The sequence below is a fragment of the Rhinopithecus bieti genome, unplaced genomic scaffold, assembly GCF_001698545.2.
Source record: "Rhinopithecus bieti isolate Rb0 unplaced genomic scaffold, ASM169854v2 scaffold_23898, whole genome shotgun sequence".
NCBI classification, from domain to species: domain Eukaryota; kingdom Metazoa; phylum Chordata; class Mammalia; order Primates; family Cercopithecidae; genus Rhinopithecus; species Rhinopithecus bieti.
In genome coordinates, this window is record NW_016811065.1 from 378,130 (window position 1) to 402,251 (window position 24,122).

General features: G+C 37.8%; 2 protein-coding genes across 6 annotated transcripts in view; one reads left to right on the top strand and one right to left on the bottom strand.

Moving 5' to 3' along the window:
* Window positions 1-18,127, bottom strand: part of NUP37 (nucleoporin 37) — a 47,078-nt gene extending 28,951 nt beyond the window's left edge. The window contains exons 1-3 of one of the 2 annotated variants that reach the window (XM_017893453.1): window positions 17,937-18,127; window positions 16,236-16,456; window positions 10,025-10,149 (exon numbers count right to left, since the gene is read on the bottom strand). In XM_017893453.1, the coding sequence (XP_017748942.1) occupies window positions 10,025-10,149; window positions 16,236-16,391 (281 nt within the window). In that variant the 5' untranslated portion in view covers window positions 16,392-16,456; window positions 17,937-18,127. The remainder of the gene's footprint in view (window positions 1-10,024; window positions 10,150-16,235; window positions 16,457-17,936) is intronic. The other variant, XM_017893455.1, reaches the window with a different exon arrangement.
* The window catches only part of PARPBP (PARP1 binding protein), a 73,370-nt gene continuing 67,305 nt past the window's right edge, over window positions 18,058-24,122 (top strand). For 3 of the 4 annotated variants that reach the window (XM_017893449.1, XM_017893451.1, XM_017893452.1), the window contains exons 1-2: window positions 18,064-18,164; window positions 21,742-21,897. In XM_017893449.1, the coding sequence (XP_017748938.1) occupies window positions 21,745-21,897 (153 nt within the window). In that variant the 5' untranslated portion in view covers window positions 18,064-18,164; window positions 21,742-21,744. Of the gene's footprint in view, window positions 18,165-21,741; window positions 21,898-24,122 lie in introns of all 4 variants that reach the window. The other variant, XM_017893450.1, reaches the window with a different exon arrangement.

Here is a 24,122-nt window from a genome sequence, read left to right on the forward strand (position 1 = left end):
AAAAGTTTATTTTCAATTCTTTGGTAAAAAGAGTATCATACACAGATCTAAATTCATTCTTTAGTTTGACTACAGTGAGCCATTTTTTTCTCAACTAAAGGCTCTTAATCCACAGACCCTGATGTGTTGGTAGACCTTTGCTACTACACCCCTTTCCAGTAATTTGTCAAGAGTTGTTACAGAAAATAGATCAAAGCCACCAGGGAATGATTCTTTGCCCAAGGTCTTCTCAGAGGTAAAAATTAAAGTGGTAGTGGAATAAAGCATGTCTTCTTTCAAGAAATGTCCACTCAGGTTCTTTGCCCATTTTTAAATATAACTGTTTTCTTGTTATTGAGTAATTTGAGTTCCTTATATATTGTTGATATTAGCCCCTTATCAAGATGTATGATTTGCAAATATTTTCTCACTATCTGTAGGTTGCATCTTCACTCTGTTGTTTCCTTTGCTGTGCAGCTCTTTAGTTTAATACAATTCCACTTGCCTAGTTTAGCTTTTGTTTCCTGTACTTTTAGGGTCAGATCCAAAAAATTCACTGTTGTGGAGATTAATGTTGTGAAGCTTTTTCTGTTTTCTTCTAGCCATTTTACAGTTTAAGGTCTTAGGTTTAAGTCTTTAATCCAATTTCAGTTGATTCTGCACATGTGGGGTGAGATAACGGTTTAATTTCATTCTTCTGCATGTGTATATACCATTTTTTGCAACACCATTCATTGAAGATACTGTACTTTCTTCATTGTTCTTGGCATCTTTGTAAAAAATTGATTGACCATAAATGCATGAATTTATTTCTGGGCTCTCTATCCTATTCTATTGGTCGAGGTATCTCTTTTTATGTTAGTACCATGCTGTCTTGAATACCACAGCTTTGCAATATATTTTGAAATCAGGTAGTGTGATGCCTACGGGTTTGTTCTTTTGTGCTCAAAATTGCTTTGGCTATCTGGGGTGTTTTATGATTTCACATAAATTTTTTAATTGATTTTTCTATTTCTGTAAAGAATGACATTGGAGTTTTGATAGGTAGGCACTGCACTGAATCTGTGGATTGCTTTGAGGAGTAAGAACATTTTAACAATATGTTAAACAATCCATGACCACAGGATATGTTTCCAATTATTTGTGCCAAGTTCAATGTCTTTCATCAATGGTTTATCATTTCTGTGTACAGATCTTTTACCTCCTCAGTTAAATTTATTCCTAAGATATTTTGATGCTTTTGTAAATCATATTACCTTAATTTCTTTTTCAGATAGTTCATTGTTAGTATATTAGAAAGGTTACCAATTTTTGAATGTTGATTTGTATCATGCAACTTTAGTGAATTCATTAATCAGTTCTAACAGTTTTTTGGTGGAGTCTTTAGCTTTTCTCTATAAAAGATCATGCATCAGGAAACAGACAATTTAACTTCTTCCTTTCCTATTTGGATGCCTTTTAATTCTTTTTCATATCTAATTGCTCTGGCTAGGACTTCAAGTACTATGTTGGCAAAATACTAGCAAACTGTATTCAAGAGTACATTAAAAAGATTATTCACCACGATCAAGTGGGACTTATCCCTGGGATGCAACGATGTTCAACATATGCAAATAAATATATGTGGTTCACTTTATTAACAGAATGAAAGACAAAAACCACATCATCTCAACAGATGCAGAAAAGGAATTTGACTAAAGACAACATTATTTCTTGATAAAAACTCAACAAATTAGGTATAGACAAAATATTCTGCATCACAATAAAGGCCACCTGTGACAAGCCCACAAGTAACATCATTCTTAATGGTGAAAAGATGGTGGTCTCTCTTTTAAGACTAGAAACAAGACAAGGATATCCATTTTTGCCACTTATATTCAAAATAATACTGGAAGCCTAGCCAGAGCAATTAGGTAATTCTATTTTTAATTTTCTGAGGAACCTTTGGAATGTTTTTCATAGCAGCTGCACCATTGCTACATACTGACCAACAGTACAGAAGAGTTCCAATTTCTCCACTTCCTGGGTCAGCATTTGTTATTTTCTGCTTTTTTGGTAGTGGCAATCCTAACATGTGAGGTAACCTCTCATGTGGTTTTGATTTGTATTTCTTTAATGATTAGTGATGTCGAACATCTTTTCATATGCCTGTTGGCCATTCATATACCTTCTTTGGAGAAATGTTTATTTAAGTCTTTTTGAATCATTTCTAAATTGGATCATTTATTTTGTTGTGGTTGAGTTGTGGAAGTTTTCTGTACACATTCTGGATATTAACCCCTTGTTAGGTATATGGCTTGCAAATACCCCATTCTGTGGGTTACCTTTTGACTCTGTTGACTTCCCTTGCCATGTACTAAAGTTTGATTTAGTCTCATTTGTCTATTTTTGCTTTTGTTGCTTGTACTTTTGTTATCAAAACTAAGAAATAACTGCCAAATCTAGGGTCATAAAGCTTTTTCCAGATCTTTTCTTTTAGGAGTTTTATAGTTTCAGGTCTTGTTTAGATCCCATTTTGAGCTCATTTGTGCAAGGTCCAATTTTATCATTCTGCATGATACTCAGTTTATTCAACAGCATTTATTGAAGAGACTATCCTTTTCCCCATTGTGTAGTCTTGGAACCTTTGTCAAAGATCATTTGATGGCTATGTGAAGGTATTTTTCCTAAGTTTTCCACTCTGTTCCATTGGTCTACATATTTATCTTTATGCCAGTACCATACTGTTTTGATTACTGTATAGCATTGTAATACGATTTGAAATAAAGAAATGTGAGACCTTCAGCTTTCTCAAGATTGTTTTGGTCATTTGGGGTCCTTTGAGATTCCATTTTAATTGTAGGATGGTTTTCTGTTTCTGTAAAAGTGCCACAGAGATTGATAAGGACTTCATTGACTCTGTAGAGCTTTGGGTAGCATAGACACTTTAACACTATGAAATCTTTCAATCCATGAACACAGGTTTTCTTTCTATTTATTTGTATCTTTCATTTCTTTCTGCAATGTTTTGTAGTTTTTAGTCTTTGGCTTCCTTGGTTGTCTAGTGAGGGTTCTTATGAAAGGGGATACCATGCACTACATTAGCATACAGTTTATTTTGCACCTCTATATATTTATATATTGCACAAGAATGCCATGGCCAGGTGCAGTGGCTTATGCCTGTAATCCCAGCACTTTGGGAGGCCAAAGTGGGCAGACTACTTGAGCCAGGTGTTCCAGACCAGCCTGGGTAACATGGCAAAACTCCATCACTACAAAAAAAAAAGAAACAAAACACAATTAGCCGGGTGCAGTGGCGTGTGCCTGTAGTCCCAGCCACTTGGGAGACTGAGGTAGGAAAATCTCTTGAGCCTGGGAGGCGGAGGCTGTAGTGAGCCAAGATCACGCCATTGCACTCCAGTCTGGGTGACAGGAGCGAAACTCTGTCTGAACAGCAAGAATTCCATATTATCTTTAGCAGGTTAAAAAGTGCCCTCAGGCCGGGCACAGTGGCTCCCGCCTGTAATCCTAGCACTTCAGGTGGCCGAGGTGGGCAGATCACTTGAGGTCAGTTTGAGACCAGCCTGGTCAACATGGCGAAATCACATCTCGACTAAAAATACAAAAATTAGCTGGGCATGGTGATGTGCACCTGTAATCCCAGCTACTCTGGAGGCTGAGGCAGGAGAATCACTTGAACTTGGGAGGTTGAGGTTGCAGTGAGCCGAGATCACGCCAATGCACTCCAGCCTGGGTGACAGAGCGAGACGCCCTCTCAAAAAACAAAAATACAAAAAAACAAAAAAAAAGTGTCCTCAAAAAGATAAGTCTATGTGCTAACCCCTGGTAACTATAAGTGCTGCTTTATTTGAAAATACGGTGTTGCAAACATGATTAAATTAAAGGATACTGAGATGATCATCCTGGATCTAGGGTGGGCCCTAAATTTAACAATGAATGAAACACAAAAAAGGATAAACACAGAGGAGAAGGAGGTATGAAGGGTAAGAGATTGAAATGATGCATCAACAAGGCAAAGAAAGTCAAGGACTCCTGGTCACCAACAGAATCTAGAAAGCAGGCATGGAATTAATTCTCCCTTAGAGCCTAATAAACCAATCCCACTGATAACGTGATTCTGCACATGTGCCTCCAGAACTGCGATAATAAATTTCTGTGGTTGTTTTAAGTTATCATGCTTGTGGTGATTTGTTACGGCAACAGTGGGAAATAAATACACCCTCATAAATCGTATACAAATAGATGACTGTTTCATTAAATTGCTTAACAGATGTTGAGTATCAAGTTATCCCCTAAAAATCTGCCATATTTTAACAAGATTTTCATTTGATTAACCATGTCAGCCTAGTAGTGGCTCTACCACTTTTTAGCTATGCAACTTGAAGATGGCATTTAACTACTCAGGGCTCAGTTTCCTCCTCAATAAAGTAAAGGAGACTGGATTAGTTTACTTCTAATGCCCTTTGTATTAATAAATGAAAGAACTCTATCAATCTCATTTTAAAATGCAAATGTACACTCTTATCATTACTGTCACTTAACCTAACGAATACCTATATTTAATTAACAATGCATTATAAAAATAGGTGCTTTGATTTGGGACATAACAGGTCCAGCAAAAAGCAAAAAAAGCAGGGACAGCCAAAACCCAATCAGGTCCACTTTGTGGTCCTGATGGTGAAACTAGCCCACCTTCCCCACAGAACTAATGTTTACGGTTTGGGGATAATTACAGAGATTGACTCTCCTGTTCTTAAAGCCTGAAACTTTTATTTGTCTTCTCTGAGTTCCTTTCTCAGGAAACTGACCTTCAGGCCTCCCAGATAGTATAAAGGAACTGAAACTTACCAGATCATTGCATCTGGACAATGAGACACCAGACCCCTCGTTTGTCATGATTGGTTCCTTATACCCTACAATTCCTGTCTTTCTACATGTAGTTACATTTCTTCCCTGCTGTATAAATTCCTAATTTTAGTGGGTTAGTGAGATGGATTTGAGACTTATCTCCTGTCTCCTCAGCTGCAGCACCTGAATAAAGCCTTCTTCCCTTGCAATACTCGTTGTCTTAGTCACTGGCTTTCTGTGTGGTACGCAACAGGGCCTAGACCAATCCCTTGTGTTTCGGTAACAATGGCAACACGCTAAAAAATTAAATCCCCTCCTATGCTGCATTTGGCATACACATAGTATGATAGGTTGCTAATGCCCAAGCTTTGATATCAGAACTTTGCCCAATTTAGTTTAAATTCCCCTGTCTAGGCTAGTCAGCTTCCCTTTGGTTGACCTGTCAGTCCATCTCCCCAATCATTCTTCACATCTTTCACAAGTAGACAAGACAAGGAAAAAAAAGGGGAAAAGGAGGAGAAACAAAAGGCCTAAGAAACACTGAAGAAATATGTGTCAGCTGTTAGGGGAAAAGTATGTTTCAAGTAAGTTAAGGGTAGACTCTGTCTCAAAAAAAAAAAATGTGCACATGTACATTATGATATATATGCACAGTAATGTTCAAACAGCACATTCAGAACCCCAAACTGGAAATATAGTATTAATGGAATGCATAAACCGTCATAGACTCACAATGAAATACTACATAGTAATAAATAATTAGATCTACAAGTAGAAACATGGATGAATCTCATATATATAATATGAAGTGAACAAAGCAGGACAAAAAAAATACATATAGTATTATTCTATTCATAAGAAAGTTCATAAGCAGGCAAAATTAAGCTATATTGCTTGGGGATGCATCAGTAACTGATAAAACTACAAAAAAAAGCAAGGAGATAATTATCCTAATAAACATGAAACTGATAGCCTTTAAGGGGAAAGAAGAAGGTTGACTGGAGAAGGGCACACTGGCAACCTCAAGTGCTAGCGATGTCCTATCTCTTGACCTCTGTGATGATTACATGAGTGTTTATAATAAACATGTTACAATGCACATATATACTCTGTGCTGGTTAATATTAAGTGTCAACTTGATTGGATTGAAGGATACAAAGTACTGATTCTGGGTGTATCCGGGTGTTTCTGGGTGTTGCCAGAAGAGATTAACATTTGAGTCAGTGGAGTGGGAGGGGAAGACCCACCCTCAGAAAGACACACCCACAATGTGGGTGGGCACGATCCAACTGGCTGCCAGCACAACTAGAAAAAACAGACAGATGGAGGTGGATGGAGCTAACTTGTTAAGTCTTCCAGCCTTCATCTTTCTCCTGTGTTGGATGCTTCCTGCCCTCGAACATCAGACTCAAGTTCTTCAGCTTCTGGACTCGCAGGCTTACACCAGTGGTTTGTCAGGGGCTCTTGGGCTTTAGGCCACAAATTGAAGGCTGCACTGTTGGCCTTCCTACTTGTGAGGTTTTGGGACTCCGACTGGCTGCCTTGCTCCTCAGCTTGCAGACGCCTTATTGTGGGACTTCATCTTGTGATCATGTGAGTCAATACTCCTTAATAAACTCCCCTTCATATATACACCTATCCTATTCGTTCTGTCCCTCTAGAGAACCCTAATACATACTATGTGTATGTTTAAGCATGTATGCTATATTTTATACATGCAAATAAAGGGTAAGAAAAAAACTGTAAAACAAAGCTTATTCTACCTAATTCTTCTCCTTTGAATTTGTCCCATTAATATTTTGGGAACCCATTATTTCTTTGCTCATAGGAAACTCTACACAAATTTGCCACAATAATATCACTCATGTTGAGGGTCTCCTTCAGTAGATTTCCTCAGTTATAACAAAACTTTGTTCAAAATGTCATCTCTAAAACAGATAAAAGCTATTTTGGAAGTTGTTAAAAGAAATATCCCAACTAAGAGGGTTTGTAAAGAGGTATTAATAGCAAAATGAGGCCAAGTTCAGTAAAAACGCCAGCAAACAGAGGAGTTACAGTAATCAAAGAATACTTACTTAAAAAGAAAATTAATAATCTTACTAGGATCTAAATAAAACCAAACAAACAAACCCAGAAAACTTTATGGCCAGCCTTGTGTTACTCCACTTTTCTTTGAATCTTTGCTGTTTTAGGGATATTTAAGTCCTCCTTTAACTGAACCAAAAAATCTCACAGAACTGAAATAAGATGAACAATGAATTCTCTGGCCACTGTAAAAGAAAAGCAAGTAGTGATGGAAAGAGTAGAAAGGCAGGGAGAAAGAGAATTTAAGGCAACTACATGCTAATGATAAGCCATCATAAAGGGTTTCTAAATGTAAGATAAAAATTAACGATGATAAGAGAGATGCTGAGTTATACCTCAGTCATGGTGACAGACTACTATTTATTTTAGAATACTATAAAAAAGTAAAGTAAAAAAAGTATAGAGAGTTACTCTAGTATAATCACAATTATGTACAATTATGTACAAAATGAAAAGGGTATTGGGAGTACAGGTGGCATTCTTCTTTTATTTTCTGTGTTTTCTAAATTTTATCTATTGAGCATTTATTATTTTATAATAAAATAATTTATTTGAAAACAACAAGATTGTGCTGTCATCTTGCTCTAAAATAGTCTAATATTAATGGCTTGCTAACGTTTTCGAATTTGTTACTGATATTTGTATAGTTCCAAAAAGGACTTGAGACAGTTTACCAAAAAATAAGAAAAAACCAACCAAAAAAAAACACCAACCAGAAATGATGAAACACAGCAAAGACACTAAAAAGAGGACAGGAAAACAAGTACCAAGCAACAAGGAGAGTATAGAATACAACAGCTGAATATCTAGGTTAAAGTATCACAAAACTTAAAACCAAGGGAAAAAGACTGTTTCCACAGCTTTCAAAATTTAAAGAATCAGAGACTTGTTCTCATTTAGGTCTAGATATTGTGACCACTTTCTTTTAATATAAAAGGAAACTAACAGCACACCAGCTGCTGGCAATGACATTACGTATGCTGACAAATGCTATTGTGTAGATTATTCAAAACTAAGTTAGCTAAATATTGGTACAGGCTTCTAGGGAAAAACATGCAACATCTTCACAACCTATAAGAAATCACACAATGATTTCTAATAGAAGAAACGAATACACCAAAAAAGCGTCAGCATCATCAGTCATCACGGAAATGTCATTGTGGCATCAACTAGAATGGCTAAAATTAAAAAGACAGGCTGGGCACAGTGGCTCATGCCTGTAATCCTAACACTTTGGGAGGTCAAGGTGGGTAAACTGCTCAAGCCTGGGTGCTCGAGACCAGACTGGGCAACATGGCAAAACCCCATCACTGCAAAAAACATAAAAACTTAGCTGGGAGTGGTGGTGCATGCCTGTAGTTCCAGCTACTTGGGAGGCTGAGGTAAGAGGGAGGGTTGAGGCTGAGCCAAGGGAGGTTGAGGCTGCAGTGAGCTGTGATCATGGGTCTGGCTATCAGCCTAGGTGACAGAGTGAGACCCTGTATTTAAAAAAAAAAAAAAAAGATTTACAATAGTAAATATTGGAGAATAGGCCAGGTATGGTGGCTGATGCTGTCATCCCAGCACTTTGGGAGGCCGAGGCAGGTGGATTGCCTGAGCTCAGGAGTTTGAGGCCAGCCTGGGCAACAGTTTGTAGGGACAGGCAAATCCTGTCCCTAAACAGGGATTTGCCTGTCCCTACAAAAAATACCAAAATTAGCCAGGCATGATGATGGGCGCCTATAGTCCCAGCTACTCAGGAGGAGGCTGAGGTGGGAAGATGGTTTGAGCCCGGGAGGTAGAGACTGCAGTGAATGGAGATGGTGCCACTGTACTCCAGCCTGGGCAATAGAGCCAGACCTTGTCTCAAAATGAATGAATGAGTGTTGGAGAGTAGGAAGACCACCCTTAGATTATTGGGGAAAAGACAAAATGGTAGAGCCACTTTAGAAACAGGCACTTTCTTAAAATGTTAAACATATATCTACCCTATGACTCAGCAATTCTACTCCTAAGATAAATTAAATCATATAACCACCCAAAGCAGTATTCAGCAAAAAATAATAACTAAAGTCTGGAAACGATATTGGTACCCATTTATAGAAGAATGAATAAACAGACTATGGTCTATTGATACACTGCAATGAAGTACTACTTAAAAAGCACTGGTATACATAACAATGTGGAAAAATTGCAAAAACAAGCCAGACACAAAAAATATTCTGTATGATTCCACTTATATGAAGTTCTAGAATAGGCAAAACTGATTTCTGGTAATAGAAATCGGATCAATGGTTGCTTCTGTAGGGAGTGGGGTACAATGATTAACTGGGAAGAAATATGAAGAAACTTTCTTGGGTGACAGAAACACTGTGCATGAATAGGGTGTGGGTTATACAAGAATATGCATTTGTCAAAACTGATCAAACTGTACCCTTAACAGCTAAGAATATCAGAGTATCTAAATTATCCCTTAATTTAAAAAATGAAGTTAGCTTAATAGTTGATAACTTTTAGTTCCTAAGTACTGTTTACTAAAAAAAGACACATCTTTTAGATTTTACATTTGTAGGAGGCAAGGCTAGTGTTTTGTAACAAATCTTAAATAACCTAACATATTCTTGCCCCTGTAAAGAGGGTTTCAGCAGGCATTGCTAGGATTTTTTCTCAGAAAACCATCATTCTTTTAAACACTCACAAAACTGAAGTCCAAGGACCAGAACTACAGATTTACATACTGTTAGACAAGAAAATGTGATCTTGGCCTGTGTGTGAGGAAGGAAAGCTCATTAACATCTCAACCACATTTAGTTATTTTAAGAGTTGTACTTTCAATTAAGTTGTAAATTCAGTGAACAATCTTTAAAGACCTTGATTCAGATGAATTTCAGGTAAAAAGCTTTGTAGTTTGACTCAAACACATGGTCAAAGAATCACAGTCATGGCTGTATCTTTAAATTACAAATTCAGATGATAAGCCTAAATTATTAAGTAGTAGCAAGTATCAAAATATCTAATATCTTGGGTTGTGGAAAATGGAAATGGAGAAAAAAGTATCTATGATCAGACTTCAGATCATGTAACACAATCAAAGTACACTAGTAAAGAATGCATTTGGTACTGTTAAACTTACTTGATTACTGGAGGCAGTGAATCAAGTCTAGTCTCTGGGCTCCAAGCTATGCCATCGACCCTGACTCCATGGTGAAATGTTCGAAGTGTTTTATACTGAATGCCTTCAACGTCTGCTTCTTCTTCCTAAGCACACACAGTAAATGTTCTAGTAAGTAATGAGAACAAACAATATAATATTCTGTATTTCATTATAATGAATTTATCAGGTTATGTTTATGCTTTTGAAAAGTTCAAAAGCAAATTACGTATTAAGATTTAACTAGTTCATTGAATTAAAAAAAAAAATCCAAAGTTGTCTAAGCCTCACAAAGTAACTCTCTAAGGCAACTAGAAACAAACAGTAAATATGTTCTACTTTATCTTAGGAGGCATTTCATAATAAGTTCAATGAAAAGGGACTGCTTGGTCAGGCGTGTTGGCTCACGTCTATAATCCCAACACTTTGCGAGGCTGAGGTGGAAGGATTGCTGGAGCTCAGGAGTCTTAGACCAGACTGGGCAACATAGTGAGACCTGTCTCTACTTTATAAAAAAAGAAAACAAAGAAAATGGAATGCTCTAAAGAATCAAAATATTCTAGGTAAATGAATTACCAGAACCGGATTATCTACTGACAATATTAAAAAAAAATACACTGAACATTTTGATTACATGGAAAATACTTTGGGACCTCATGAAGACCTCAAAGTCTTTATAATCAGTGTCAAAAATGTTCATGTAGTGTTACATGTGGCATTATATGTGTGTAAGATGGTACAAATAATTCATCTGGCCAGTCTATGAATAGTGAATATGTAAGAAATAATCTGGTTAGTTTTAGATATTTGATTCTGGGAATAAATGCTTAATAAAGTTGGCTTATTTATCTAGTTCAGCCCTACTAAAATGATTTCAGTTTATCTTCATGGGAAGGTGAGAAAAAAAATCAACTTTAAAAGTCAAGCCATCCATTGCTGGCAATGGGGACAATAACCTGAAAAGTTCTCCCATTACAACATTGCAAAAATTCAAATACAGACAAGCAAACAACTACCAAGGTATGCAGCTGTTATAAGGGCATCTGCCTACATGCAATGATTTAAAGCTTCAGTTTGCAAGAGAGAGGAGACAAATCCTAGTGCCAGGACAAGGAAGGATGCCAGATCAGAGATCTCTGCATAGATCCAGGGCCCTTAAGGGGGAAGCAGGAAAAAATAGACAAACAAAAAGAAAACCCTGCCATGCAAAATACCTACCATGAGTAAGGGAAGGATACTTAGGGGGCCTCAAAAGAATTGCTAATGTTCCTTTTCTTAAAATAGGCAGCAGGTATATAGGGATCCATCTTATTATTCTTTATGCCTTTATGGATAACACATATTTTATAAGCATTAAAATACTGCTCAGCACCATAGGAAAGGTAAAAAAGAAAAAAAAGAAAAAAATTTTGCAATTTTAAAATAAGTATATCATTGTTCTGCTATTTAAATCAATACCTGAATTGGGTCTAGAGACTAACGCCAAATTTTCATGACAAATTTGTCCAAGAAATCTTGTGTGTTAACTACAGTTATTTTTAGTATCGGGAAAAAAAATCTAGCAGGTGAAACTTGATATTTAATGAAATACGTATGTCTATATTGATAGGAATTACTGATCTAAGAATTCCATTCACCCAGAATCTAAATGCAAAGTTTTATAATGTATACTCGAATGAAATCCAAGTAGATACACTGATTTTTCCAGGATAGGCTATGGGATCCTAGTAAAGTCATTTCACAAATATACTACACATCTTTCTCTATATACTTCAGATACCCTTTGAAAATAACTTCAAATTTCAGGTGAACTTAAAGTTAACAGCAAAAGTTTCTCCATAAATGAAAGAATAGAAATACACATATCAAGGAAAGAAAAACACTGTCAAATTTTACTACTTCGTAATTTGTGTGTATAATAGTTGTATAGCTAACAGCCAGATATGCCAAGACAGCAGCCACTAAGCAATTTTAAAATAAGTTTAGGAGCCTAATCATAGCTGATTTCACAGTTTGGATTACATCTATTTTTCCAAACTTGACAAATCAGTCTCTTAAAAATGAAGTTTTTACATGTAAATACACATCATCTTGCTACTGTAATAATATTGTTGACAATCAGGTCCTATAATTTGTTACCCAAATCACATACGGGATTACTGGGTGGTCATGGGGATAAAGAAATCCCAGGGACTGTATAGCCTGGGCTTTTTGTATTACCAGTGAAACCTTTTTTCCTGGCAGCACTGTTTGCCACTGAGCCAACTAAAAGGCCAGGGTGTGTGTGTGGTATAGGCAGAGACAAATGCTATTTTGGATTTAGTTTGGGGTGTAAGCAGAATTGTATAGGCAGGAAATTAAGAAACTTTGGAAAACTTGCTATAATACAAATGATTATACAAGGCTTCGGCATATTTGAGGTTGGGGCAAAGCCAGGTTGATGGAAGTGCTATTATAAGGGTTTGAAACTGGCAGGCCCTCCTACCACACCTATTTAAGGCCAAATACAGAATTTCAGTTAGTTAAGACTGTGAAGTTTCTCTAGTTCAATTCTTTCCCCCAATGCTCGAATCCCTAGGAAAGCATCTGAGTTTACACAACCCCTTTCTCTGAACATTTCCAGTGAGAGGGAACTAGCTACTTCTTTGGAAAGTTTATTCAATTGGGGAATGACTCTAATTATTAGAAGAGTTCTTCACATTAAGCCAAAATCTGTTTCCATGTAAATTCTACTCATTATTCCATGTTCCATCTCTGGAACCACACCAAGTCAGTCTAAACAAACGATGGCAAGTATCTGGCCATAGTTGATCTCCTCTAGGTGAAGACACACTAAGCAGCGGATTCAGCCTCAGCCTGAAAGCATTATAAGCAACAACTGTGTCCACTCAAATAGAGGTGACAAATAACATAAAATCCATTTACCATTCTGAGTCTAATACCCCTTTCACAGTTTTAAACATTTAGATACTACCCTGAAATTTGTATTAAAATATATTATCTTCTCTGAATCATAATATACTGCTGAGAACTAAAGAATATTATATTAAAGATTATTGTCAATTTACAGAGGAAAATGCAGAGAGAACTGTGCTGTCTGATATGGTAGCCATTAGCCATACAGGACCTTACGAAGCACGTGAAATGTGGCTAGTTCTACTTGATACGTGCACACTTTAAAAAGTGTAAAATACATAGCAGATTTCTAAGTCTATTCAAGGGGGTCTTCATTAGTGAATTGAGGCCTCTAGTATAACTTGGATGAGAACACTGATTTAGGCAAGCATACATGTTCATGCTCCTCTGCCCTTTAACAAAGGTTTTTATAGCAGTTTTCTTATTGCTCTGCTTTATATTTAAATATTTCCTTAAGGATACAGTCCTTGCTTTTTTCATGTCTTGGCACCCAGTATGTACTTAAGGAATATCTGACAAATACATGACACCAATTAACAGTACTATCGTGCAGAAGCTCATATGTCCATCATAATCAAAGGGACAGCATGAGATTCTGAAAAATGCTTTGTTGAAATTCAAATTCACTACATCTACAACGTTTTCTAAATAGCCTTAAAATAAGGATTATCTTTCTGACAGGAATGTGGAAATCTTTCCACTTAATTTACCTTTACTTAGTTTTCTCTCAAGACAAGAGGCATGAAACTGGGTACAATGGAACTTGAAGGTTCTATGACAACAGAATAGTAATAATGTTTAACAGTGTTTAGCTAGATAAAAAATAACTTCAAAGAAAAGCAATAATTTATTTTGAAATGGACTTACTTAATTGTATTTCCAATGTCTGGTGCAGAATATAATTTGTGTTTACTATTGTCCAAATTAATAAAAATCTAATTTTTTCCTTAGTAATTTGGGCATGAGACCTACATTGCTAATCTCACAGGTATGAGGGTCAACTGAGACAATACATGTGACCATAAAACATAACAGAACACAAATGTTTATACCAGTTCTTTTTTCTCACGTCGTCATTTTCCTTTTCTCCCATCTTCTCCCTCTCTCATCTTTGCCTTTCTTTTTCTAATTTGTTCTCCACTGACTTTCTCTCTCAACATTTCTTAATCATAAATGAGATAAACATTTTTCAGTGTTTCTGAATACAATTTTATGTTCAGTTATTAACTTTAGAAGTAATGAAGTAAAAATTAGTTTTACCTGTAGGAGGCTGCTTTACTCTTTTGTGCATTGGTGGCCTGCATTACAGAAATAGTTTTCCTCAGTCTTTTCAAGTATGTAACATTGTTTTAATCATATAACTTTTATGATCCTAAACCATGTCCATGTAAGTGAGGCTGAGGGTCATATTTAGTCTAAAAGGTAGTAATTTCTACCCCCCACCCAAAGAGACAGTATGAAATAGCCTAGGAGCTGTCATATTCTACTCAGACAGCAACAAACTGAAACTTTTAATTCACACTTCTTCTTAAATATGATTATATTCCAATTTGTAAAGCTTTATATATTTATTGTGCTATAAAATGCCAAATTGCATTTCTGATGTCAGAATACTGTAAGATTCAGAATTGCCGCTGGGCATGATGGCTCACGCCTGTAATCCCAGCACTTTGGGAAGCTGAGGCAGGCAGATTATGAGGTCAGGAGTTCAAGACCAGCCTGACCAACATGGTGAAACCCTGTCTCTACTAAAAATACAAAAAAGTTAGCTGGGCATGATGGCACGCGCCTGTAATCCCAGCTACTCAGGAGGCTGAGGCAGGATAATCGCTTGAAGTCAGGAGGCAGAGGTTGCAGTGAGCAGAGATCACACCACTGCACTCCAACCTGGGTGACACAGCAAGACTCCGAATCAAAAAAAAAAAAAAAAAAAAGATACAGAATTGCCTTTTCAGTAAAGGAGGAAATAACATTTATAATGATATAATATCACTTTAGTGATAGTTACTTTAAACCTTAGAAAATTGGACACTTCCAAATTACCGTATTAATTATAATTTGAGAAATACAGTTCTATTAATAATATTCTGATAGGCCAGGCAGGGTGGCTCACACCTGTAATCTCAGCACTTTGGGAGGCCAAGGTGGGCAGATGACATGAGGTCTGGAGTTCGAGACCAGTCTGGCCAACATCATGAAAGCCCCTACTAAAAATACAAAAATTAGCTGGGTGTGATGGCGCATGCCTGTAATCCCAACTACTCAGGAGGCTGAGGCAGGAGAATCAATTGAACCCAGGAGATGAAGGCTGTAGTGAGCTGAGGTCACACCAGTGCACTCCAGCCTGGGCGACCAAGCAAGACTCTGTCTCGAAAATAATAATAATAATAATAATAATAATAATAATAATATTCTGACAGACAAAGGATTAGCCAGATAGTCCTGACGCTTGAACCTTCATTGTTCAAAGTCTCTCTTACATGTAAAACTAGTTTTCCTCTGAGAAAACATGGTTTATGTTCACCACAAAGCAATGTTACTTTGGTGATTAAATCTGAGAGTGTTACCACTGCCCATATCAATGACAACTAAAACACATATGTGGATTACAATGTTGTCAGATGCCCTCTCGGAATTTTACACATACTAAAATTTGCGCATTGTTTTCCTCTTGTTTACAGGAGAGGCTAAATATCTTATTCAAGGTCTCATAGCTAGTAAGAAGTAAGTAAAGGAGTAAACATGTAGGCATTCTAGTTCTAGAATTCACGCTCTTAATAGCTATGCTTAACTGCCTCCTCAATTAATAAGACTCCATACTCTGCATACGTCAGATGCACAAAACGTATGACAGCATACTAATAGGAAAGCTGAATATTACAAAAGCTATAAAATCTCCTGGAAGATCATTTTCCAGGCTCTCAATATTAGCTGGTTTCATATGTCAAAGCAGGATGTAGAAAAACCGTAATTAATTGGATCTCATTTTTTTTTTCCTGTACATACCATTACAGTTAATCATAGCCTTCAGTTATCAGAATATTCCTTTAATGATCATGAAGCAAAAGAGAAGCCTCATACTATTCTTTTTCACTATCTATATAATGTTTACATAAATCTCAGGCACATATAACTGGGAACATCTTTCTCTAGGGGTGTTATCTTTTTTTTTTAACATTCAAACTCAATATAGTTTCAAAGTTTAGATTTGGTTTGTGTAAGTTCTCTTATCAGTGAAATATGTTCACTGTCATTAGGTGTGGTTTTGTAGACTAACCTGAAATGTACACGTGCCAATGACCACATAATTATTGCCACCATATGCAATTAAGTTTCCTGAATCCCCATTCTCAAAGGGATTAAATTCTACCACATGCACATAATCTTCACAATCCACAGTGTAGGCAGCATTTCTTGAGGCATCTTGCTTCATCTTGTATGTCAAAATTCAAGCAGTTGTGAAAATTAAATAGCCTTCTACTGGACAAGGTCACGAAACTGTGGATTACAGCACAGGTACAATTAGAATGGTCGAAGTGTTAGTCATTAAGCAAATGCATCAAAATAAGGTTGTGGTGTTAAAATGAGACAGAAAGCTCAAAAGAAACATTTAAAGTACTTATCAAGGGACAGAAACTGAAGGAAAAATATTAAATCTAGTTATTAATGGTTTCACATTGGCTCTACAGCTTTTTCCCGTATCTGTGATTCTAGCAGACAATAACACCATAAAGTTCTGTTTAGATTATCTAAAACAAAAAGTATTCCATCTGAAGATGGAATCATTTTAATAGCAAATGTTAATAAAAATTAATAACTTTTATGAACCACTATTTGTAGGTGCCACATTAAGGATTTTACCGACATGACCACATCTAATATCTGTGCAAATCTAAAGGCAGGTACTACCTCTGGTCTCCATTTTGCAGATGGAGAAACTGTAGCTTCAGTAGGTTAACTAACTTGCCAAGCTTGTAAGCAGGGCCAGGATTTGGAAGACTTCATTGTGTGTGGAGAACCAGTGCTAATGAAGAAAAAAACAGCCTTCTGGCTTAAAGGAGACCGCAATTTAGCGATAGTTATGACTCAACACGAAAAGGGCTACAATATAAATAGATACAAAATACACGATCTGTTGTAAGGATTGCCAAAATTTGTGATACAAAAATGTTCGGGGGGCTGGAGGAAGGGAGAGCATCAGGATAAAGAGCTAATGCATGTGGAGCTTAATACTTAGGTGATGGGTTGACAAGTGTAGCAAACCACCATAGCACACGTTTACCTTTGTAATAAACCTACACGTCCCGCACACGTATCCTGGAACTTAAAATAAAATTTAAAATAGTAATATTCTTAAAACTAGGCACAAGACTTTAACAGTCAAGGACTAGTGTGCACTCTGGAAGTAGCATTCCCACAGGAGAATTATGGGTTTTAGAGTTTTTGGTTTTTTAAAAAATTCGACACAAGGGTTGTCCTGAAAACAGACGGGCTCAGTAACAAACATATCAAGCAACTGAACAGTATCTACTGAGAATCAGATAAGTCCCACCTTGAGACGCTTATAAACTAGTAACCTTAGGAATGGACATCCGGGACTGGAGACTTGTTAAGGGTGACCAGCAAGTGTTATGGACATGGAGGCAGAGAGGTATAGGAAGTGCAAGAGATTCGAGGCCAGGATATTGTGCAGTTCCCACACCTACTGCTCATTAAAGCAGTGCCCAGGGCCTCACCATACATGTTCGGCAGGACTTGCCCCTGTAAAACTAGAAGGGCAGAGAAGAAGGGAGAGAACAAGATAACTCCCTGCAATGAGCCCCGACACCTGTCCCCGGACCAGGCGAGTTCCTCAAGACCCCGCTCCCACCTCCCGGGGCCCGAGGTGGGAAGGAAGAACTCCCGGGGATAGAAAGGCAGGGCTGGGCGGCCGGCAGAAAAGCATCGCGGCCTCTTGGGCTCCCCGCTCGATACGCACCGCAGAGCGCCGGGAACCGACCAGAGACAAGCTGGTCTTCGTTGGGGGCTGCTGCGACGCGCTCCGGCTCTGCTTCCGGGTCGGAGGGCGAGCGCAGCGATTGGCTCCCGAGGTCTCCCGCGAGGTTTGAAATGTATTCAGCGGCTACTGAGGCGGCCGTGGGAGGGCCGTCCTTGGGGGAGCTTTCTGCAAGCTCAAGCGTACGTCTTCGGGTCTACCCCTAACCAGGTAAATCTCTCGTCTGCCCCACCCGCACTATCTCATTTTTAAGTGATGTTTCAGGCTGTGGCTTTTGAGGGTGTTTTGCACTATAATACCCGGTCGTAGCAAAGTGCTGTGAGACCGAAGTATTATGGTGCAGTGACTTCGCGCTCGAGTCTGGTTGGGCCTGGGGGCTGTAGGTGGAGTTCACAGTATCTAGCGATGGAGCTGGAAGGTCCTGAGGGTTCGTCTGCAGCTTGGAAGACAGGCCCATAGAAGCCTGCTTAACTTCCATTAGTTCGACAAGAAATCAGGATTCTAGTCCCACTATGCACGCAGACTCCAATTCCTCAACTTTCTCCTACTTCTGATTAGTTACAGCCTCCCAAGGAACCTTTGGGACTTGCACTCTAACACTGATAATGATGTTGAGTGCAGTTTTTTAATTGAGCACCTACTAAATGCCTGGCACTAGGTGGGTTGTGTACTCGTTGCACTGACGTCTCATTCTGAGGTAGGAATTCCCTTCCTGGTTTTGCAGGTGAAGAAACTTATGCTCATTAGAGAGTTTAAATACCGAAGGACTACAGGTCATAAATGGGGGAGCCTGGAAGTGATATCTGACTCGAAAATGTAGTTCTTTCAACCATTTCACACTGCCTGCCCAGTGACAATTTTTTATCTCACAGTTTTTGCTCTAGAGCAGCTGGAATCCAGTTTTTTAAAAACAAGTGTTATCGCTGCTGCCTTTGGCTACTGTTTTTTTTTCTTGTGTAGTACAGCCTGCCATTCAGAGTGCTGGCATATTTATTGTCTCATTGACTCCTCACAAGGGACTGGGAGGCAAGTATTTCTGTGTAATGATGCTTCTACCTAGGCAACCACGTGTAAGGCTTATCGCATAGGCTCCCTCACCCAGCTAGCTACAGGAAGAGCTGGGACTAGACAAGGGGTTGGCAAACTAGCTGTGCTGCCTGTTTTTGTGCAGCCAGCTCCTTAGCTAAGAATGAGTCTTACATGTTTATATGGTTGGGGGAAAAATGAATGATGTTTTGTGATGTGTAAAAATTACATGAAATTCAAATTTCAATGTCCATAAAAAAAGTTTTATTGGAGCACAGCTGTGCTCATTTGCTTGTTTATGTATGTCCGTGGCTATTTTCACACTAGAAGTTCAAAGTGAGTAGTTGTGCCTGCCTCAAATATTTACTGTTTGTTCCTTTAGAAATAGCTGATCCCTGAATGAGACTCTTGGTTTTCTGTCACCATAGTAATGCTTTTTTTTTTAAGACGGAGTCTTACTCTGTCACCTAGGCTGGAGTGCAGTAGTGCTATCTTGGCTCACTGCAACCTCCGCCTCCTTGGTTCAAGCAATTCTCCTGTCTCAGCTTCCTGAGTAGCTGGGGCACGTGCCACCACACCCAACTAATTTTTAGCAGACATGGTTTCACCATGTTGGCCAGCCTGGTCTCGAATTCCTAACCTCAGGTGAGCCTCGGCTTCCCAAAGTGCTGGGATCACAGGTGTGAACCACCATGCCAGGCCAATGCTCTTTTACTTTTAACTCAAAACAACTTAGAAACTCATAATGCGTGATAATAGTTAATGTGCTTTTATACATGCCAGGCACTGTTCTAAAAGCTTTACTTGTGTTTATGTTGTTTACTCGTCATAAAACCCTATGGGATAGGGTTTTCATTTTCATTATGAGGAAGCTGAGACAGGGAAAGGTGATATAACTTGGCCAAGATCTCGCAGCCAGTAAGTGGTGGAGCCACATTTCAGAATAGTCTAATTCCCAAGTGAATCTTCATTCATAGCAATCAAATCTCATAATACGACCTTTAGATAATACCGGTAAGTAATTTACCCCTAAAAAGTTATTTCAGGCAAAGTGACCATGTCACTGAAGCTGACACTTCTTCACTTTTTTTTCTTTCAAGAGATGAGGGTGAATTTTTGAAGAGAAATACAACTCTTAGCTATTTACTAGGATTTGCATTTATGTAAATAATTAATCTCTGATTTTTCTACCTGTATCTTTAAGTTGCATCATAGATTGTATCTATAATTCAATTATTTTGCAAGTGGCATATGTCTTTGTTCTTGATTATACAAACCAAAGATGCCAGTAAACATCTAAGATTCTGTTTATGCCACATAAAAGTAGAAGAAATGCATAGCAGGAGTCAGGAAATGGAATGAGTGCAGGAAAATGCCCAAAATAAGATGATGGGCATGTGAGTATGCCTAGACTTGAGTACTTAAAGTAGGAAAAAAACTTTTAGCAGGCATGTCTGTAAACTCAGAGAAAGGAATTGGATGCCTTGTGTAGTCTTGGGTACATGAAACAATGTCACTGCCTCAAATTATTTTGAAAGGCTTTTGTGTGCATCAGGAGAAGTTATTTAATATGATGCTTTAGGAACACAGCTTATAGAGTTAGACGTCTTAAGTTTATGCTGTTTGTCCACTTACAAGCTGAGTGACATGGAGGATATTAGGTAAAATGAGGATAATAAGAGACCTGTCTTATTGGACACTTGTGAGAATTGAGTGAGGTAATCAATATTAAGCTTTTGAAAAGTATCTCCACCAAGTAAGCTCCTAAATATTAGTTATTTTATTGGTTATGTAGTATAGTGTAACAAACCATTTCAAAAGTTAAGGTTTTAAAATAACCCTTTCCTTCTGATTCTGTGGATCAGCAGTTTGGGTGGGACACTGCTAGGTGATACTGTGGTGGTCACACAGGACACAATTCCTCCAGTAACAGGTTGTGACAACACATGTGAATTATCTACCAGGGAAGCTTATTAGAGACTCCGTGCCCAGGGTTTTTATTGGGGGCTAAGTGCAAAGGCATCCACTGTCTGACATGTACCAAAATTCCAGACTCGCAAGTGTTTAGCATAAACTATATTGTTTTAATGAACAGTTTAGCCCAGTGAACCATTCTTATTGGAAATCCTCCTGAAATCTAAGTTCCCGGACTGAACTCCAGCTTCAAAGGATAGCATTCAGGCCTATTGTATTAGTACTTCTGCACACACCACTTAAGGCCTAAGCTCAGAACTCCCACAGCGTCATTCTTGCCACATTCTATTGGTTAAATCAAGTCACGAGGCTGGTCCAGATTCAAACAGGTGGAAAAATAGGCCACCTGTTTTGGGACAATGTAAGATGGGAGGAAATTGGCTTTTAGGTTTTTTTTTTTTTTTTTTTTTTTTTTTTTCCAATTTATCAGATATTACCTATCTCAAAACAAATATATATATTTAAATACAACTTTAATTAGTTATGTTTGTAATTATAAGTTTGCAGTAAATTTGCATGTCTGTTTTTGTGTGAATTTTCAGAATTGAAGGCTGCATTTTGTTCTTTCAAAAGGTTTGGCTTAAGAAACCAAAGGGAAGGGAAATATGATTGAGCAGAAATTGTATTATTTTGTTTTCCTAAATGTAATTAAAAGCAATCTTGGTAAATACGAAATGACCTCTTATTCACTATATATTTTTCTCTATCTGTGCTTGCCTGTACATGTTAAATGTTAATTTCCAGTTAACATAAGGTACTTTAACTTTGTATTCTGTCCTACTTTGAGATAATGGCTGTGCTTAATCAGAAGTCTGTCCTGGATATGATTAAAGAGTTTCGAAAGAACTGGCGTGCTCTTTGTAACTCTGAGAGAACTACGTTATGTGGTGCAGACTCCATGCTCTTGGCATTGCAGCTTTCTATGGCAGAGAACAACAAACAGGTTGGTAAACTATATTTAGGTTAACTTGTTTTTTTAAAGCAAAATTTCATTGCTGCCCATTTGAATAAACTTAAGAATATTAATTTCCTTACAATATGTGCCCTTCTATGATAATACACCATTTTCACAAATGCCTCTGTGTATCTGTGTCAGAATGTTACAATTGAATTTGAAATGAATTATTTCAAAATTAGACTCTTCATATGTATGATTATACATGGGACATGCACATTTGTTGTTTAATAGGAAGACTTAGGATAAACATGTAACTATTATTGTGGTCAAATTATTTGTATTTAATAAGACTTTCTTTGTTCCCTAAACTTTTAAAAACTGTTGGCTCTTGTACCCCAATCCTGGAAATTCTGATCTGCACTGAGATGCTGGAAACTGCCTTTAAAAAATTTCCATAAAGTGATTCTTACTTAGGTAGCTTGAGCCAGACTAGTGTTTGGAATTAAGCCCTAGCTAAAGGGTTGGAGGTGTTCAGATGAGAAAAGGATGAATGTAGGATAGAGTGGTAAGGAACGGCTTTGTGATATTAGATGGATTTTAGATAAAGGAAGAGAAGGCTGTAGAGGAGGCATGATGAGGAAAGTCAGTTCAGAAGAAGGGTTCAGGGGAATCAAAGTCATGGTTTGACTTTGGTAAAGATACTGGCTTGACTAGAGAAGAGGATTTTTTTTTTTTTTTTTTTTTTTTTTGAGACGGAGTCTTGCTCTGTCGCCCGGGCTGGAGTGCAGTGGCCAGATCTCAGCTCACTGCAAGCTCCGCCTCCCGGGTTCACGCCATTCTCCTGCCTCAGCCTCCGGAGTAGCTGGGACTACAGGCGCCCGCCACCTCGCCCGGCTAGTTTTTTGTATTTTAGTAGAGACGGGGTTTCACCATGTTAGCCAGGATGGTCTTGATCTCCTGACCTCGTGATCCGCCCGTCTCGGCCTCCCAAAGTGCTGGGATTACAGGCTTGAGCCACCGTGCCCGGCGAGAAGAGGATTTTTGAAGGGTAGAATTAGTTTCAGTGGGTCTGTTGGACTAGATACTGAAATGATATTCTGATGAGTTGTTTTAATTTTACATGTCAGTAGTTTCCAGATTTTTAGATTCCATAGACCAGTAAAATTTCTAAAAAATTATTAGACACTGACAGGTTTTAACCATTTCTCATTTTTGCAAATAAGGCCATTGAGAAAAAATAGTTACTATATACTATGATCATCATTTTGAAAAGGAATATTTTAACACTTAAAATTAAAAGTATAAAATCTTAAAACAGGGATAGTGTTTTCTACCCAAGAATAGTTGGCAGTTTTGCATATTTTAAACAATGCATGTTAAGATAAATTTTGAATCTCTGAAACAATGACAAAATGTTATTTTACTTTATATAGTCATTTTTTGAACAAATACTGAGTTTTTACTGTGTGTTAGACATTGTAAAAATTGGGAATACAGTAATGAAAGAAGTCTCTGTTCTTGTAGAGTGAACCTTCTAGGGAGAGATAGCTAGTACTATAAGATACTTAGTCTTTTAGGACATAATAAATGCTATTAATAATAGTGTTATTAATATGTACATAATAAACATACAGAAAAGAATAAAACAGATGCAACTAAGGAATATGCAGAGTTTGGGATGAAAGGGTTGTTGGAATTTGAAATAAGGTGGTCAGGGAAGGCCTCACCTGGAAAGTACTATTTGAGCAAAGATTTGAAAGAGGGGAAGTCATTAGCCATGGGGATTTTTCTGGGAAGGGACTATCTCAGGCAAAGGGAGGAGCAGGTGTAGCAGCCCTGAGGTGGGACTATGCCTGTAATGTTCCAGGAACAGTAACAAGGCCAATACAGCTGTTTGAATAAATGTTAATCTCCTTCCCTCCACTAATTACTTTTTTCTCTTTTTCTGTTTTTGAACTTCTACTATATGCCAGGCATTGTGATATGTGTTGGGGTTAAAACGGTGAGCAAAACCAGACTTGACTCCTGCCATCATGAAGCATATTACCTAGTAGATAAGGCAGACATTAAGTAGAGGATCATACAAATACATGTAAACTAATAGCCATAAGAAGAATATGATGCTCAGACATCAGACAGTTGACTTCATCAGAGATCAAGCTGAGCCCCTCAGTTGTACTCTTTGATCTAGAGACTCTTTTTCACCCTCTCCAGGGAATGAATCTTCAATTTTCTGCCAAGTTAGATGATTATTCTCCCCTACCTCAACA